This window comes from Syngnathoides biaculeatus, chromosome 19 (genome assembly GCF_019802595.1).
Source record: "Syngnathoides biaculeatus isolate LvHL_M chromosome 19, ASM1980259v1, whole genome shotgun sequence".
In the NCBI taxonomy this organism is placed as follows: domain Eukaryota; kingdom Metazoa; phylum Chordata; class Actinopteri; order Syngnathiformes; family Syngnathidae; genus Syngnathoides; species Syngnathoides biaculeatus.
Genome location: NC_084658.1, coordinates 1367354 through 1383367, shown reverse-complemented (window position 1 = coordinate 1383367; position 16014 = coordinate 1367354). Strand labels below are relative to the sequence as shown.

The 16014-nt window shown below is 45.8% G+C and overlaps 1 protein-coding gene across 3 annotated transcripts in view; it reads right to left on the bottom strand.

The window, feature by feature from the left end:
* pck2 (phosphoenolpyruvate carboxykinase 2 (mitochondrial)) overlaps positions 1 to 16014 on the bottom strand; it is a 73458-nt gene that overhangs the window by 5983 nt on the left and 51461 nt on the right. For all 3 annotated transcript variants that reach the window (XM_061805758.1, XM_061805760.1, XM_061805761.1), the window contains one exon: positions 7645 to 7740. In XM_061805758.1, coding sequence (XP_061661742.1) covers positions 7645 to 7740 — 96 coding nt within the window. The remainder of the gene's footprint in view (positions 1 to 7644; positions 7741 to 16014) is intronic.

Sequence of the window (16014 nt, the reverse complement as noted above, 5' to 3'; positions counted from 1 at the left end):
AGCTCTATTAAAATTGGTGGGGAAAGATGGTGGAGGGGCAAGGTACCTAAATCAGGAAACAGCACTGATTTACTGAAACCAGGTCCGACACCAACACTCACCTGATGGCATCATGGCCTGTGGGAGGAGTTGAGGTGTTTAAAAAGCTCGGAGCAAGGATGAAATTCGGCCAGAATTTCTAAAGGCTGTCAATATTGTGGGGCTGTCCTGGTTGAAACATCTCTAGAACATCGTGTTGACATCGAGGACAGTGCCTCTAGATCAGCAGACTGGGGTGGTTGTCTCCTTTTGGGGACCAGATGGTGTGTTACAAATACAGGGGATGTGTTCCTATTCCGGGGATCACACTCTTCAGGCTCCCCAGTCAGGTCTATTGAGGGTTACTGGGGGGCAGGGTCCGTCAGGAAGTTGAATCCCAGATTCTTCAGATTCCATTGTATGGAGTCAGATGAGCTCACAGGGGAATTTCATTCAGATGCCTCCCAGGCACATCCCTGATGGAATTTTGCTGGCATGTTCTATTGGCAAGAGACCCCGGGGATCAACTCAGGACATGCTGGAGAGACTACGTCTCCCGGCTGGCCTGGGAACGCCTTGAAATTACCCCGGAAAAGCTGGATGAAGTGGCTGGGGAAATGGAAGTGTGGGCATCCCTGTTAAAACTACTGCCCCTGCAACCTGACCCGGATATGTGGTAGAAGATGGATGGATGAACATATTGTTTCCACATGTTAAACAGTACAACCCTGTAAATTTGCCAGTCATATTACAAAATCAGTTACAAGACTATTGGATATAAAAAGTAAACACACATGTTCAAATGCCAGGTTTTTGCGAGGTAAAATCATTTTGACCAAGACAACTTTAAAGCTTTTTCCACTATAATCGTGACCATCAATTTGTACAACTCAAATTGCAGAGGAGTAGCGGCTCAACACTGAGCCCCTCCCGGATGACCGAGCTTCTCACCCTATCTCTAAGGGAGAGCCCGGACACCCTGCAGAGGAAACTCATTTTGGCTGCTTGTATCCGGGATCTAGTTCTTTCGGTCATAGGTGAAGGTAGGAACGTTGATCGACAGGTAAATTGAGAGGTTCGCCTTTCGACTTACGTCCCTCTTTAGCACAACGGACCGATACAAAGTCTGCATCACTGCAGACGCTGTACCGATCCCTCTGTTGATCTCCCGCTCCATTCTTCCCTCACTTGTGAACAAGACCCCAAGATACTTGAACTCCTCCACTTGGGGAAGGATCTGGCCCCCGACCTGGAGGGGCACGCCACCCTTTTCCGACTGAGGACCATAGTCTCGGATTTGGAGGTGGTCATTCTCATCCCAGCCGCTTCCCACTCGGCTGTGAATCGCTCCAGTGAGAGCTGGAGATCACGGCCTGATGAAGCCAACAGAACCACATCATCCGCAAAGACCAGAGATGTAATCCTGAGGCCACCAAACCGGACACCTTCTACGCCTCGGCCTCGCCTGCAAATTCTGTCCATGAAAATTATGAACTAAATCGGTGACAAAGGGCAGCCTTGGGGGAATCCAACTCTCACCGGAAACGAGTCCGACATATTGCCGGTAATGCGGACCAAACTCTGACAGCAGTCGTACAGGGACCGAACAGCTCATATCAGGGGATTCGGTACCCCATACTCCCGAACAACCCCCCACAGGACTCCCCGAGGGACACGGTTGAATGCCTTCTGCAGGTCCACAAAACAAATGTTGACTGGTTGGGCGAACTCCCATGCACACTCGAGGACCCTGCCAAGGGTGTAGAGCTGGTCCATTGTTCCACGGCCAGGACGAAAACCACATTGCTTCTCCTAAATCCGAGACTCGACTTCCCGTCGGACCCTCCTCTCCAGTACCCCTGAGTAAACCTTACCAAGGAGGCTGATTATTGATCCCTCTATAGTTGGAACACACCCTCCAGTCACCCTTCTTGAAAAGGCGGACCACCACTCCAGTCTGCCAATCCAGAGGCACTGTCCCCAATGTCAATGCCATGTTGCAGAGGCATGTCAACCAGGACAGCACCACGACATCCAGAGCCTTTAGGAACACCGGGCGACTCTCTTCCACCCCCAGGGTTCTGCCACCAAGGAGCTTTTTAACCACCTCGGTGACCTCAATCCCAGAGATAGAAGAGCCCGCCTCAAAGCACCCAGACTCAGCTTCCTCATGGGAAAGCATGTTGGTGGAATTGAGGAGGTCTTCGAAGTATTCTACCCACCGACTCACAATGTCCCAAGTTGAGGTCAGCAGTGCCCCATCCCCACTATGCACAGTGTTGACGGTACACTGCTTCCCCCTCCTGAGACACCGGACGGTGGACCAGAATTCTTTCTCCATGGCCTCACCGAACTCTTAACACGCCCAGGTTTTTGCCTCAGCGACCACCGAAGCTGCATTCCTCTTGCCCAGCCCATACCTATCAGCCACCTCGGGAGTCCCATAGGCCAGAAATGCCCGATAGGTTTCCTTCTTCAGGCTGACAGCATCCCTCACTGGCATACTGGCGTACTGGCATCTTCCCCCACCATCTGAGCCAACTCACCACCAAGGTGGTGATCAGTTGACAGCTCTGCCCCTCTCTTCACCCGAGTGTCCAAGACATGCGGTCGCAAGTCCGATGACACGACCACCAAGTCGATCATCGAACTGCGCCCAAGGGTGTCCTGGTTGCCAACTTGACATGTGAACACCCTAATGCCTGAACATTGTGTTTGTTATGTACAGTCCGTGATGAGCACAGAAGTCCAGTAACAGAACACCACTCGTGTTCTGATCGGGGTCGCATTATTCCCAATCACGCCCTTCCAGGTCTCACTCTCATTGCCCATGTGGTTATTGAAGTCCCCCAGCAGAATGATGAAGTCACTAGAGGGGGCACTCTCCAGCACTCCCTCTAAGGACTCAAAAACGGGTGGGTACTCTGCACTGCTGTTTGTGCATAAGCACAAACAACAGTCAGGACCCATCCCCCTACTTGAAGGCAGAGGGAGGCTACCCTCTCGTCCAACGGGGTAAACCCCAAAGTACAGGCCTTGAGTCGTGGAGCAGTAAGTATGCCCACACCTGCTCGGCATCTTTCACCATGGGCAGCTCCAGAGTGGAACAGAGGCCAACCACTCTTAACAGGAGTGGTGTCAGACCCCAAGAGGTGCGTAGAGGCGAGTCCGACTATATCTAATTGGAACTTCTCGACCACACGCACCAACAGGCTCCTTCCCTGCCAAAGAGGTGACATGGAGCCAGGGATCGGATCGCCAAGGTCTCCGCCTTTGGCCACCGCCCAGCTCACATTGCACCCGACCCCTATGCCCCTCTAACAGGTGGTGAGCCCATGTTCCCCTTTCGGACTGTGCCCGGCCGAGCCCCATGGGTGCAGGCCCGGCCACCAGGCGCTCGCCTTCGAACCCCACCTCCAGGCCTGGCTCCAGAGGGGGGACCGGTGACACGCGTCCGGGCAAGGGAAACCAAAATCCAATTTTTGTTGTTGTTTTGGAATCGTACTTTGTCTGGTCCCTCACCTAGGACCTGTTTGCCATGGGTGACCCTACCAGGGGCATGACACCCCAGACAACTTAGGTCCTAGAATCATAGAGGCACACAAACCCCTCCACCACGATAAGGTGACGGCTCGAGGAGGGGATCACAAAAACATGCAACATTAATTGGGGACTCTAACTTCCCCGTAGGTGTGATTGTGAGTGCGGCTGTTTGTCTCTATGTGCCCTGCGATTGGCTGGCAACCAGTTCAGGGTGTATCCTGCCTCCTGCCCGTTAACAGCTGGCATAGGCTCCAGCACTCCCACAACCCTTGAGGGGATAAGCGGCTAAGAAGATGGATGGATGTATGGATGGATGGATTGATGGATGGGTTGCACAAGGATGCACTCTCTCTTCTATCTGACATGTGGCCATGTTCTGGAATAACATCAATGGGAGTCCACCTGGCACCATTTCAATTTCAATTAAGTGCATCGACATATTGAGCACTCCTGGTTTAAGTAATCCAATGTGCAAATGTGCACACGTGAGTTAAAAATAGGTATGTGTTGGAAAATGGATGGATGGAAGTTCATTGTATGGGTTTATTAAAGCCTGGATAATAGTGGTGAGGTTACGTCAGACATACAAATCATGAGTGACTCGCTGTGGCTGAAAGTCACTTCTTAGTGAGATGTAGCCTCCAAGCTAATTTTATGGATGCTAATAGTTTGAGAGGGGTTGCTAATTCTATATGCTGGTTAATGCTAACCTCATAGAGATTCATTATTTATTGTCATTTTTTTAAGGCAAGGGTTACTATTAAAGAAGATACTAAGTTAAGGTTATATGTTGGGCGTATTACTACCGCCTACTAGTCCACTAATTGCTTCAATATTGACATACAGTATGAGTGAAAAGTGACAGTATAATTAATAATAATGTACAGCCTCTCACACACATATCGAGCTAGTGCACGTGACGTCACAGCTTGCACGGCACCATATTGCCGGGCAAACCTAGCTGCTCTGTTGTGCGGGAGCCATTGAACTGAACAGATTTATGAAATTCCCCGAGACCTGTCATGCTGTTGGCGGTGGCTCAGCTGGTAAAGCATTGGCCTCAAAGTTCTGAGGTCCCGGGTTCAATCCCAAACCCACGTGTGTGGAGTTTGCATGGGTCTGTGTGGGTTTTCTCCGAACACTCTGGTTTCCTCCCACATTCCAAAAACATGCAACATTAATTGGACACTCTAAATTGCCTATAGGTGTGATTGTGAGTGCGGCTGTTTGTCTCCATGTGCCCTGCGATTGGCTGGTGACTAGTTCAGGATGTACCCCGCCCCCTGCCCGTTGACAGCTGGGATAAGCTCCAGCACTTTCTGCGACCTTCGTGAGGATTAGCGGCAAAGAAAATGGATGGATGGATGGATGTGGTGTCAGTTGTCACAATAGATGACACAGTTCTTCAAAGATATCATTCTATAGAATACCAGCTGAAAAGACCAGAAAAGATCAATGGATTCCAGCAATTAAACGGGATGGACGGTGCTCAACGAAATACACACGCCTGTGTAGCGATCATTTCATTTCAGGTAGGAATTATTCCTGTCGATCTCAAATAATCAAGAAGTATTTATAATCCCAGATTGACTCATTTGAGTATTTAAAAAAAAAGTCTGTTGCAAAGAGGTTAACTGTAGTTAACATGTGGCCGAACGGAGGAGACGACTCCCTGTTCTAATTCTTTTTTACAGTTATAGCTCATGAATGCGAGTTTGTGCAAAACCAGGGGTAATTTATTTAAATATTGGTATTTGTATTGGAAAAATCTGACTGGGTCCATAACTATGTGGGATTAATACCTGATTGAGAACAGATCCAGCAATGAAGTATTTGTGTGCGTCCAGACTTTTATACGCTTTTCAACTTTTCTGTGTAAATCTCGACGACTTACCAAATACATGTGTATGGGCAGTTGTCCAAGACAAGCGGAAGCAAATTAACAGTCAACTTCAACTTCGGCATTAAATATGGGTTCTCTATGCCAAGTGTCTCTCATTTTTCCATGTACCTTCATTTATTATCACCCTCTAAATGTTTAACGGTATCGGACAAAACTCTGGATGTCGTGCTATAAGACATTTTCGTTTCGTCTCAACTGAATTAACTTGCAACACTGTTTGACCGGCAATATGGTGATGTCACGTGATTTTATGACGTAGGTGCACAAGCTCTATACAACCACCCCCAAAAAAGTGTATCTGCATTACCAGATTACGAACAATATTTGATTACTCCGGGACTGTTCTTGCAATGTCTTTACTCACAAGTATTCTCTCTCAATTGACTGTCTGTTGTTGTACTAGAGTGGGTCCAACTACCGGAGATCAATTCCTTGTGTTTTTGTTTACATTTAATACTGTCATTTTTCTATCTAATATGAAAACAGCTGAGGTAACACCAATCTTCAAAAACAGATTCATCACAGACCAATTTCACTACTTCTGTAGTAATCTAAAATCTTTGAAAGTTCATTTGTAGACAGACTTGACAAAATAATAGACAATTTTATGTGAAAACCAATCTACTGTAGCTTCAGAGTAAAAAGATCTAGCGGTGGACTGTAGGTTATCAGCGGACGTTGTTGTTGTTAACCTGGGTGAGCAACCCGGTATGGAATTTCATAGATGAACGCCCATATTTGTTTGGCAAAAGTTTTAAGATGGATTCCTTTCCTGACGCAACCCTCTGCATTAATCCAGGTCTGGGACCAGTCTACAATTTGCACTGGCTTGTTCCACGATAGGGCTGCATTATCCATCGATCCATTTTTTGACCTGCTTTTCCTCACGAGGGTTGCGAGAGTGTTGGAGCCAATCCCGGCTGTTATTGGACAGGAACCGGGGAACACATTGAACTGTTTGCCAGCCAATCACAGGGCACATGGAAACAAACAACCATTTCCATCTAAGGGCAATTTAGAGTCTCCAATTAGTGCATCTTTTGGGAATGTGGGAGGAAACCGTAGTGCCTGGAGAAAATCCCCAGGCACGTGGAGAACATGCAAACCCCACACAGCCGGTGCCGGAATTTGAACCCCAGTCCCTAGAACTGTGAAGCCAACGCTCTAACCAGTTGAACTCCCATGCCACCAGGGCTACATTATTCATGATCAATTTGATTATTTTATTTTGTTGTTTATTGTGCAAAAAGAAAGTTGATAGATGTAATGAGGAAAGACATGAGGGCAGTTGGTGTTAAGAAGAGGATGCAGGAGATAGGCTTACATGGCAAAGGATAACACACTGTGGCTTCGCCTTAAGGGAAAAGCCAAAAGGGAAAGAAGAATTTGAACATGACATATGTCTTCCTGACATGGTGGAGCAGTTTGCATGTTCTTCCCGTCCGTGGATGGTTTTTTTCCGGGTACTCACGTTTCCTCCCACATCCCAAAAATAAGCATTAATTGGAAAGTCTAAATTCCCCCTATGTGTGATTCTGAGTGCGACTATTTGTCTCCATGTGCCCTGCGATTGGCTGACAACCAGTTCAGGGTGTACCCTGCCTCCTGCCCAATGACAGCTGGGATTGGCTCCAGCACTCCTTCGACCCATGTGAGGGGAAGTGGCTCAGAAAATGGATGGATGGATGGATGGATATCTTGTCTTTGTATTGTGCTAAATTGAATAGAGATTGAAAAGGATTTGCAATTTATTGTCATTCAGAGTGTACACTGCACTGATAACCTGCCATCAGAGGGCTTGCACTAGCTGGTTTCCTGCCATTGTTTGGGTGTCCCCTCCATCACCATCACCTCCAGGGCAGAGGGCAGGCATCTCTCCAGTCAGCCGGCTCCTTGGTGAGACCGACTCACCGGCTCTCTTGGATTCAGCCCAGCAACAAAGGTGACTGGGCTACAAGGCAGCAGTGGGCTGTCCAGTGAGCAGAGTTTCTCCATCCTGCTCCTGTGCCACCATGCATGCTCACACTCACCGGAAAAATGTAAAAATCTATGGTTCGCAATTTCTTTTTCAATGTCTTTTATGGGGCACAAAATGGAAATTCACAAAGCACAAATGCACATATCCGCTACTGTCGAGCCTTGAGATGTATACTGGTGTGTGTGAGTGTGAGTGTGTGTACCTTTATGTTCAGCAGCTGCTGTGGCCTCAGACCTCATTGCAGCCCCAACAAACACACCATGTTGCCAGTTGAAGGACTCATAGACCAGAGGAACTCCTGAAGACAAAATTGGATAAAATAAAAAACATTTTTTTAAATCGATCCATCCATCCATTTTCTGAGCCGCTCAAGCTCACTTGGGTTGCGGGAGTGTTGGAGCATTGAACACAAACCATTGGATAGCAAATAAGAATACTATTTTATGTGACAATATTTTAAGACATACAGTGCCTTGGGAAAGTATTCGGCCCCCTTGATCTTTTCAACCTTTCGCCACATTTCAGGCTTCAAACATAAAGATATGAAATTAATTTTTTTTGTCACCAATCAACAACAAGTGGGACACAATCATGAAGTGAAACAAAATTTATTGTATATTTTAAACTTTTTTAACCTGAAAAGTGGGGTGTGCAATATTATTCAACCCCCTTGCATTAATACATTGTAGCGCCACTTTTTGCTGCAATTACAGCTACAAGTCGCTTGGGGTATGTCTCTACCATATTTACACATCGAGAGACTGAAATTCTTACCCATTCTTCCTCGGAAAACAGCTCGAGCTCAGTGAGGTTGGATGGAGAGCGTTTGTGAACAGCAGTCTTCAGCTCTGCCCACAGATTCTCGATTGGATTCACATCTGGACTTTGACTTGGCCATTCTAACAACTGGATATGTATATTTTTAAACCATTTCATTATAAAAATATCCAATAAATTTCATTCCACTACACAATTGTGTAGCACTTGTTGTTGATTCTTGACAAAAAATTGTTATTTTGTATCTATATGGTTGAAGCCTTAAATGTGGCAAAAGATTTAAGGGGGACAAATACTTTCACAAAGCACTGTAATGTAAAATTATTATTTTATAAGCTATATTCAGTAAGTATGAAACATTTTACAGCAATTTCCACTATGGCTTCTTTTGTAAACAACTACTTTTTAATACTTTTTAAGAACATACGAACAGACTAGAATCTCGACTAGACTTTCTTTTCACTCTTGCACAGTGCAGATAATTTTTACTTTGTTCTGGTTGTTTTGCTCTGTTTCCATTTTTTTCTTGCTGATAAGATTGTTTTTCTTCTAAAAAAAATTGAAGCAGCGACTCCTGGATACTATTAAACCTGTGGGACTGTATTTTTTATTGTAGATAGTTGTTGCCATATTCCAATTCCTCTGATACCCTTTCACGATTAAGTGAGCGTGACCTGCTAGTTAGTACAAGCCTGGTGTTAGCAACAACATCAGCCATCGAGATACCTCCCTTTTCCACTGAGGATTATCACGGACTACTGCAGAAAATGCCAATCTTGGAAATAAAAATTCCCTGTCTTGAAGTGTTTGTGGATGTAAATAGACAGTCGGGGAAAGAAACCACTCTACCCATGTCTCAAAACGGTGAGCAGAAATTTGCTAACAGACCATTTTGCTCAACAATGGGGACAGATGTGGAGTAATTCTCCCTGGAATTTACTGGGAGTAGTGCCCAAAGATATGGGAGATCTAAAAGGGACAACACAACACCAGCAGATGGAATCCGGCTGGCCTGCATTGCGGGCTGCTTCAACCCCAAGTGAGAAGCCATGGACGGGCCATGGGAGAGCAGACATCTTTACAAGCAGACAGTTTCTGTCTAAATAGACAAGTGGTTAATTTAATGGCTACCAACATTTTTTACTGTGTACGTCATTCACCGACCCGAAAAAACTGTGACAATGTTTGCACAACTCAAGGACAAAAGGATGCAATTGTTCCCAAACAATCAGAGGTACAATAGGTAAAGGGACACAGGGTGCAGACAGGCTCATTTGGGTCAAACAAACAATTGAAGGAGCAAATGACAAATGAGATGAGCCAGCACTTTTAATATCCCACACCTTTCCCAGCCCCATTGGAGTCAAGCCCAATGTAAAACTCACTCTCTACTAGCATAAATACAATGTTAGGTCTGACGGATAAGGTGAATACCATTGTCAAAGTTGGATTCCAGACCACACCAGACCAAGATCTTCTCATCCCCACTCGCCTGAAACCACCATCCACTAAGATGCAAATGGCCACTTCTCCACCTATGAAGAATCCTACCTGTGAATCTAAATGATGTCTGGAGATTAGGTATTTTTCATTCCTGTAGTTGCAAGGGATGAAAGATCATCAATGAGATATGGCACAAAAAAGTAGAACTACAAACTTAGTGAGGATAAAATGTGAATCTATCAAACCATTGTCTCTATTTATCTCTGTGAGACTAAGCTCTTTTCAATATCACGTCACTGGGTAATCAATCAATGTTGGTATGTGATATCATTACAACCTATGATCTGGACTTTTTGTTAATAAACGAAACGTGGCTAACAGAAAGTAGTGTAACAGCATTTTAAATTGGACAAAACCAGGAAATTAAAATTTTATGAACAAGTGTCGAATAGGGATAAAAGCAATGGTATTGCTGTTATTTTCAAGTCGTTATTTCAGTGTAAAGAAATTATCCTAGGTGATTTTATTTCTTTTGAAAATCAGTTTTTTTAGTTAAAGGTGACCTAAAGGTAATTTTTATGTCATTTATCTACCTCTAAGAAACAATAGAAAATTTATGTGGGATTTTTCAGAACTGCTCTCAGTTATTTGTATTGACTACAACTATTTTGATAAACATTCATGTTGACAATAGTATGGAATTAAAATCCAAAGAACTCTGCCAGACTAGACCACTCTCAGCATATTAAGAGTCCAAGTCACAACTTAGACCTGGTCATCTCTTAGGATGTTGAAATTCTATCAATGGACATTAAGGGTATGGCAATTTTTTACCATTTTTATGTACTTTTTAAATTAAAGATTTTTCCAAAGGTTCAGACATCTATGTCTATTAAGAAAAGGTACATAAATGAGAGTACTGCCACTAAGTTTATGGAGACTGTAGCTGTGCCACAGACTGTGAATGCTGGGACATTGGAAAATTTCACCTCGAAAATCTAAAATGGCATGAATGCTGTCGCTCTTACGAAAGCAGAACGGAAGTTGAGAAACACTAAACTCCAAATTGGCTATGACCTCTCCAGACAGTGTCTTGATCATTTTCACCAAGAGTTAGTCAGGGTTGTGTCACTGTCAAAAGTAGATGAATAACTGGATGAGTCAAAAACCTTTTCAACTAAACCACAATAAAACTGAGACAATTGCTTTTGGCAATTAAGAAAAAAAGATTGTTGGTGTTCATGTATGAGGGCAGCAGAACAGCGGGGAGATGTGCCGTAGGTGTGTCAGAAGAATTTAAGGTGGAGGTGGGACTGCATCGGGGTTCCGCGCTGAGCCCCTTCCTGTTTGCGATAGAAATGGATAGGCTGACAGACGAAGTGAGACTGGAATCCCCTTAGACCATGATGTTCGCAGATGATATTGTGATCTGCAGTGAAAGCAGGGAGCAGGCAGAGGAACAATTTTGAAAGATGGAAGTACGCACTGCAAAAGGAGAGGAATGGAGATTAGGTGAAGTAAAACCGAATATATGTGCGTGAATGAGAAGGGCGGAGGAGGAAGAGTGAAGCTCCAGGGGAAGAGATAGCAAGGATGGACGACTTTAAAGTGGGGGTGACATCCCTATAAACATTCTAAAATAGATATTCTAATGAAAAATACATATAACAGTATTCACTTCAATGTCTATACGAAAAAAAAAAGTGAGCGCAGAGCACGTCATCCATGCACAAAGTTGCAATTGAGTGTCCCTCAACATCCAAGTGGTCGCCATATTAGTCACGTCATCTGTCCTTGACGTCATCGTCCCTTCCGCCGTTGAAAACGCGCAGTGCCTGCTACTATGGAAGCCGACCAACAGAGATATTCGGATTTTTCCAACGCCCCTTCTGACACGGAAGCTCTTTTCGAAAAGGACAACACCACACAACCGAGTGAAGTTACCGGGGCAATATTACACTATTGTTTTGAGCCCTCAGGGCAATATTACACTATTGTTTCGAGCCATATTCAGATGATATGCTGTCACGGCCAAACCGCATCCCGTCCGATCCACTTCCGCGGCGGAGATGAGCCATCGCGGCTCATCGCAGCCGGCCGGTGTGGCTTATGACGAAGCCGAGCGGTGCTGCTTTGTGTTCACAGTCGAGCCGGCGCACTTCATGCTCGCACGCGACTGAGTAACGCATTCTCGGCTGGGTTCTTCAGAGCCGCCCCTGTCGCAAAGCCCGACGCGCAGCCTTCGCGGAAGATGTGACCGCCGAACGCGGCGCCTCAGCCGGCGTGGCTGAGTTTTGGCCCGCCGTGCTATATAAGGAGAGGGTGGAGCCGAGCTATGTTGGAGGCTGAGTGAGACATTGTTGGCTGAGCGACGCGCACATCGACACATTTCATACGCAGATCTTTTGCTAATTTATGAGAGGGACCGATTACGTGGTCCACCCCAAGCTATTATTTTTTTTTTGGAGCTGTATACACACCTACCTGTTATTTTGAACCCACGAAGCTCTCGTCCTCTGAACCTGTGCAATCCATTTTTCACAACAAACAGGGTCTCTTTCAAACTTATGAAGGGTAATTCCCTTCTCCCGAGTGTTCAAGCAATGTCCAGCAATGCAATGAGCTGGAATTTTGGCTAACACAAAGGAACAACGAGCTACCTTCCCAGAGGTAAAATTATTGGAAACAAACAAGTCCACGAGGGGGCGCTACTGTCCTGTACGTCACTTCCTGCTTCTTCTCAACAACAAATCCTTGAGAAGATTTTCATGGCGGCAGTTGCAAAAACCTGTATACATCAAAATCATGTGTTGTGGTAAAAAACACATGGGACCATATTGGCTGTGGGTTTTTCATTAATAATATACCAAAAATCATCCATTTTATGACGCTTGAGGTTTAAATACTTGGGGTCAACAATCCAGAGCAATGGTCAGTGTGGTAAGGAAGTGAAGCAGGTTGGAACAGTTGGCGGAAGGTGTCTGATGTTCTATGTGACAGAACAGTATCCGCTAGGATGAAGGGCAACGTTTATAAAACAGTGGTGATGTACAGATTAGAGACGGTGGCTCTGAAGAAGCAACAAAAAGCACAAATGGAGGTAGTAGAAATGAAGATGCTGAGGTTCTCGCTTGGTGTGAATAGGCTGGATCGGATTAGAAATGAGGTCATTAGAGGGACAGTTGGATGTTTTGGAGACAAGTTTAGAGAAAGCAGACTTTGATGGTTTGGACATGTTCAGAGGCGAGAGAGTGAGTATATTGGCAGAAGGGTGCTGAGGATGGAGCTGCCAGGCAAAAGAGCAAGAGGAAGACCAAAGAAAAAGTTGATGGATGTTGTGAGGGAGGACATGAGGAAAGTGGGTGTTTGAGAGGACGATGCACAAGATAGGCTTAGATTTAAAAAGATGACATGCTGTGGCGACCCCTAACGGGACAAGCCGAAAGAAAAAGAAGAAAAAAAAAAGAAAAAAAGATTGGTGTTCAGAAATACTTGGACTAAAGGTTTCCTCTGTACTGTCTGCTGTATCAGGAGTCGTGCATTTGGGTCCACCCTTGAGCCCCGGTTCGTGACAGATTTGATGAAGTCATCAGGACCACATCATCTGTAAATAGCAGAGATGTGATGCTGAGGCCACCAAACCAGACACACTCTATGCCTCGGCTGCGCCTAGAGATTTTATCCATAAAAGTTATGAACAAAATTGGTGACAAAGGGCAGCCTTGGCAGGGACCAAATCTCACCGGAAACATGGCTGACTTATTGCCAGCCAGGTGGACCAAACTCTGACACCGGTTATACAGGGACTGCCAAGCCAGAGGAACTGTTCCAGATGTCCATGAGATGTTGCAGAGGAGAGTCAGCCAGGTCACCCTGACAACATCCAGAGGCCATAGGAACTCGGCAAATCTCATACAAACCCAGGGCCCTGCCACCAAGGAGTGTTTTCACCACCTCAGTCAGTGACCTCAACCCCAGAGATAGAAGAGCCCACCTCAGAAAACTCAGCTTCCTCATGGGAAGGCGTGTTGGTGGAATTGAGGAGGTCTTTGAAGTATTCTACCCAGCGACTGACAACATCTCGAGTTGAGGTGAGCAGTGCCCCATCCCCACTATACACAGTGTTGACGGTGCACTGCTTCTTCCTCCCGAGACACCGGACTGTGGACCAGAATTTCCTCGAAGCCGTCTTGAAGTCGTTCTCCATGGCCTCGCCAAACTCCTCCCATGCCCGGGTTTTTGCCTCAATGACCACCGAAGCTGCATTCCACTCAGCCAGCCAGTCAGCTGACTTAGGAGTCCCTCAGGCAAAAAATGTCCGATAGGACTCCTTCTTCAGCTTGACAGCTTCCCTCAATGTTGGTGTCCACCAACGTGTTCGGGGGTTGCAGCCACGACAGGCACCAACCACCTTATGGCCACAGCTCCAGTCGGCAGTCAGCAATGGAGGCGTGGAACATCGTCAACTCGGACTCAATGTCCCCCGTCTCCTTTGGGACATGAGCAAAGTTATTTCGGAGCTGGGAGTTGAAATTCCTTCTGACAGGGGAATCTGCCAGCCGTTCCCAGCAGACACTCACATACATTTGGGCCTGCCACGTCGGACGGGGATCTTCCCCCACCATCAAAGCAAACTCACCACATCAGTGATCAGTTGACAACTCCACCCCTCTCTTCACCCGAGTGTCCAGGATATTCGTTCGCAAGTCTGATGTCACAACAACAAACTTCTTTTTTTCCTTTCGGCTTGTCCCGTTAGGGCTTGCCACAGATTGTTATCTTTTTCCATCTAAGCCTATCTCATGCATCTTCGTCTCTAACACCAACTGCCCTCATGTCTTCCCTCACAACATCCATCAACGTTCTCTTTGTTCTTCTCACTCTTTTGCCTGGCAGCTTCATCCTCAGCACCCTTCTACCAATATACTCACTCAAAGCATCGAAGTCTGCTCTCTCGAACCTCGTCTCCAAAACATCCAACATCGGCTGTACCTCCAATAAACTAATTTCTAATTCTATCCAACCTGTTTACTCCTAGAGAGAACTTCAACATCTTCATTTCTTCCACCTCCAATTCTGCATCCTGTCTCTTCAGTGCCACTGTCTCTATCCCATACATCATGGCAGCCTCACCACTGTTTTATAAACTTTGCCCTTCATCCTAGCAGAGACTCTTCTGTCACACAACACACCAGACACCTTTCACCAGCTGTTCCAACCTGCTTCACTTCCTTCCCACACTCACCATTGCTCTGAATTGTTGACCCCAAGTATTTGAAGTACTCCACCCTTGCCATCTCTTCTCTCTGGAGCCTCACTTGTCCCCCTTCCACCTCTCTCATTCACGCACAAATATTCTGTCTTACTTCGCCTAATCTTCATGCCTCTCCTTTCCAGCGCATGACTCCATTTTTTTAATTGTTCCTTCACCTGCTCCCTTCTATCACTGCATATCACAGGGTCATACTCAGTCTTACCAAAAAAATTTACGGGCTTTTTAGGGCATTCTTAGAGGCTGACATGAAAAATTTAGGGGCGACACGGAAAAAATTTAGGGCCATCGTGGGAAATCAAGAGTAAGGAAAAAAGACTCACCCAATGGTGCCATCAACCGTTCTTGGTTCATCAAATGTTCCAGTACCTCAGTAACTGTGACAGTGATCACCTGTCGCCCCTTGTGGTAGTTCTCATTGATATGACCATTGTCAATGTCTTCACATAACAGTCTACAGAAAAACAGATTCTAACTACAATTGCAACTATATACGCAAATGTCTTCTACTGATGTCTGTCTCATCACCCCCACTCTATCTCCTTGAGCCTACCCAGTGCCTCCTCTATTTGTTGCTGCAGAGGTGCCAAAGTGGCTCTGTTGTCCTTTGCTCTGCCTCTGAGTGCATTGGCCTTGGTGATAAACCTCAGATTCCTCTTTTCTTCTGCCTCCTCACACCACCTGTCAGCCTTCTCAGTAAGCATAGATATGTCAGTCTGTATTCTGGCTTTTTTGGCTTTGAGGCAGTAGAGATGAAAAGTGGGCAGCGATCCCAAATGTAGCCAGGTACGAAGTCTTCCTTTCCCCACAGTGGTAGGTTTTAGCAATGTCACTGTCTGGGAACATGACTGCAAACACTTTCGAATTATTTTCACAAGATTTGTAACTTTAATGGCTGCAGATCGCTTTTAAAGTCCACACAATCTCTGCCTTTAACGAGTCCGTCTTCGTGTATTGAACTACGTTCATCAAGCCTGACTTCTGGCTGGTTGAAGTCGATGACTGAACAACTGTAGGTGCGCATGCAGTGCCAGTACCACTGTCTGAAGTTGATGCTCCACTATCTTGATATTTTAGAAA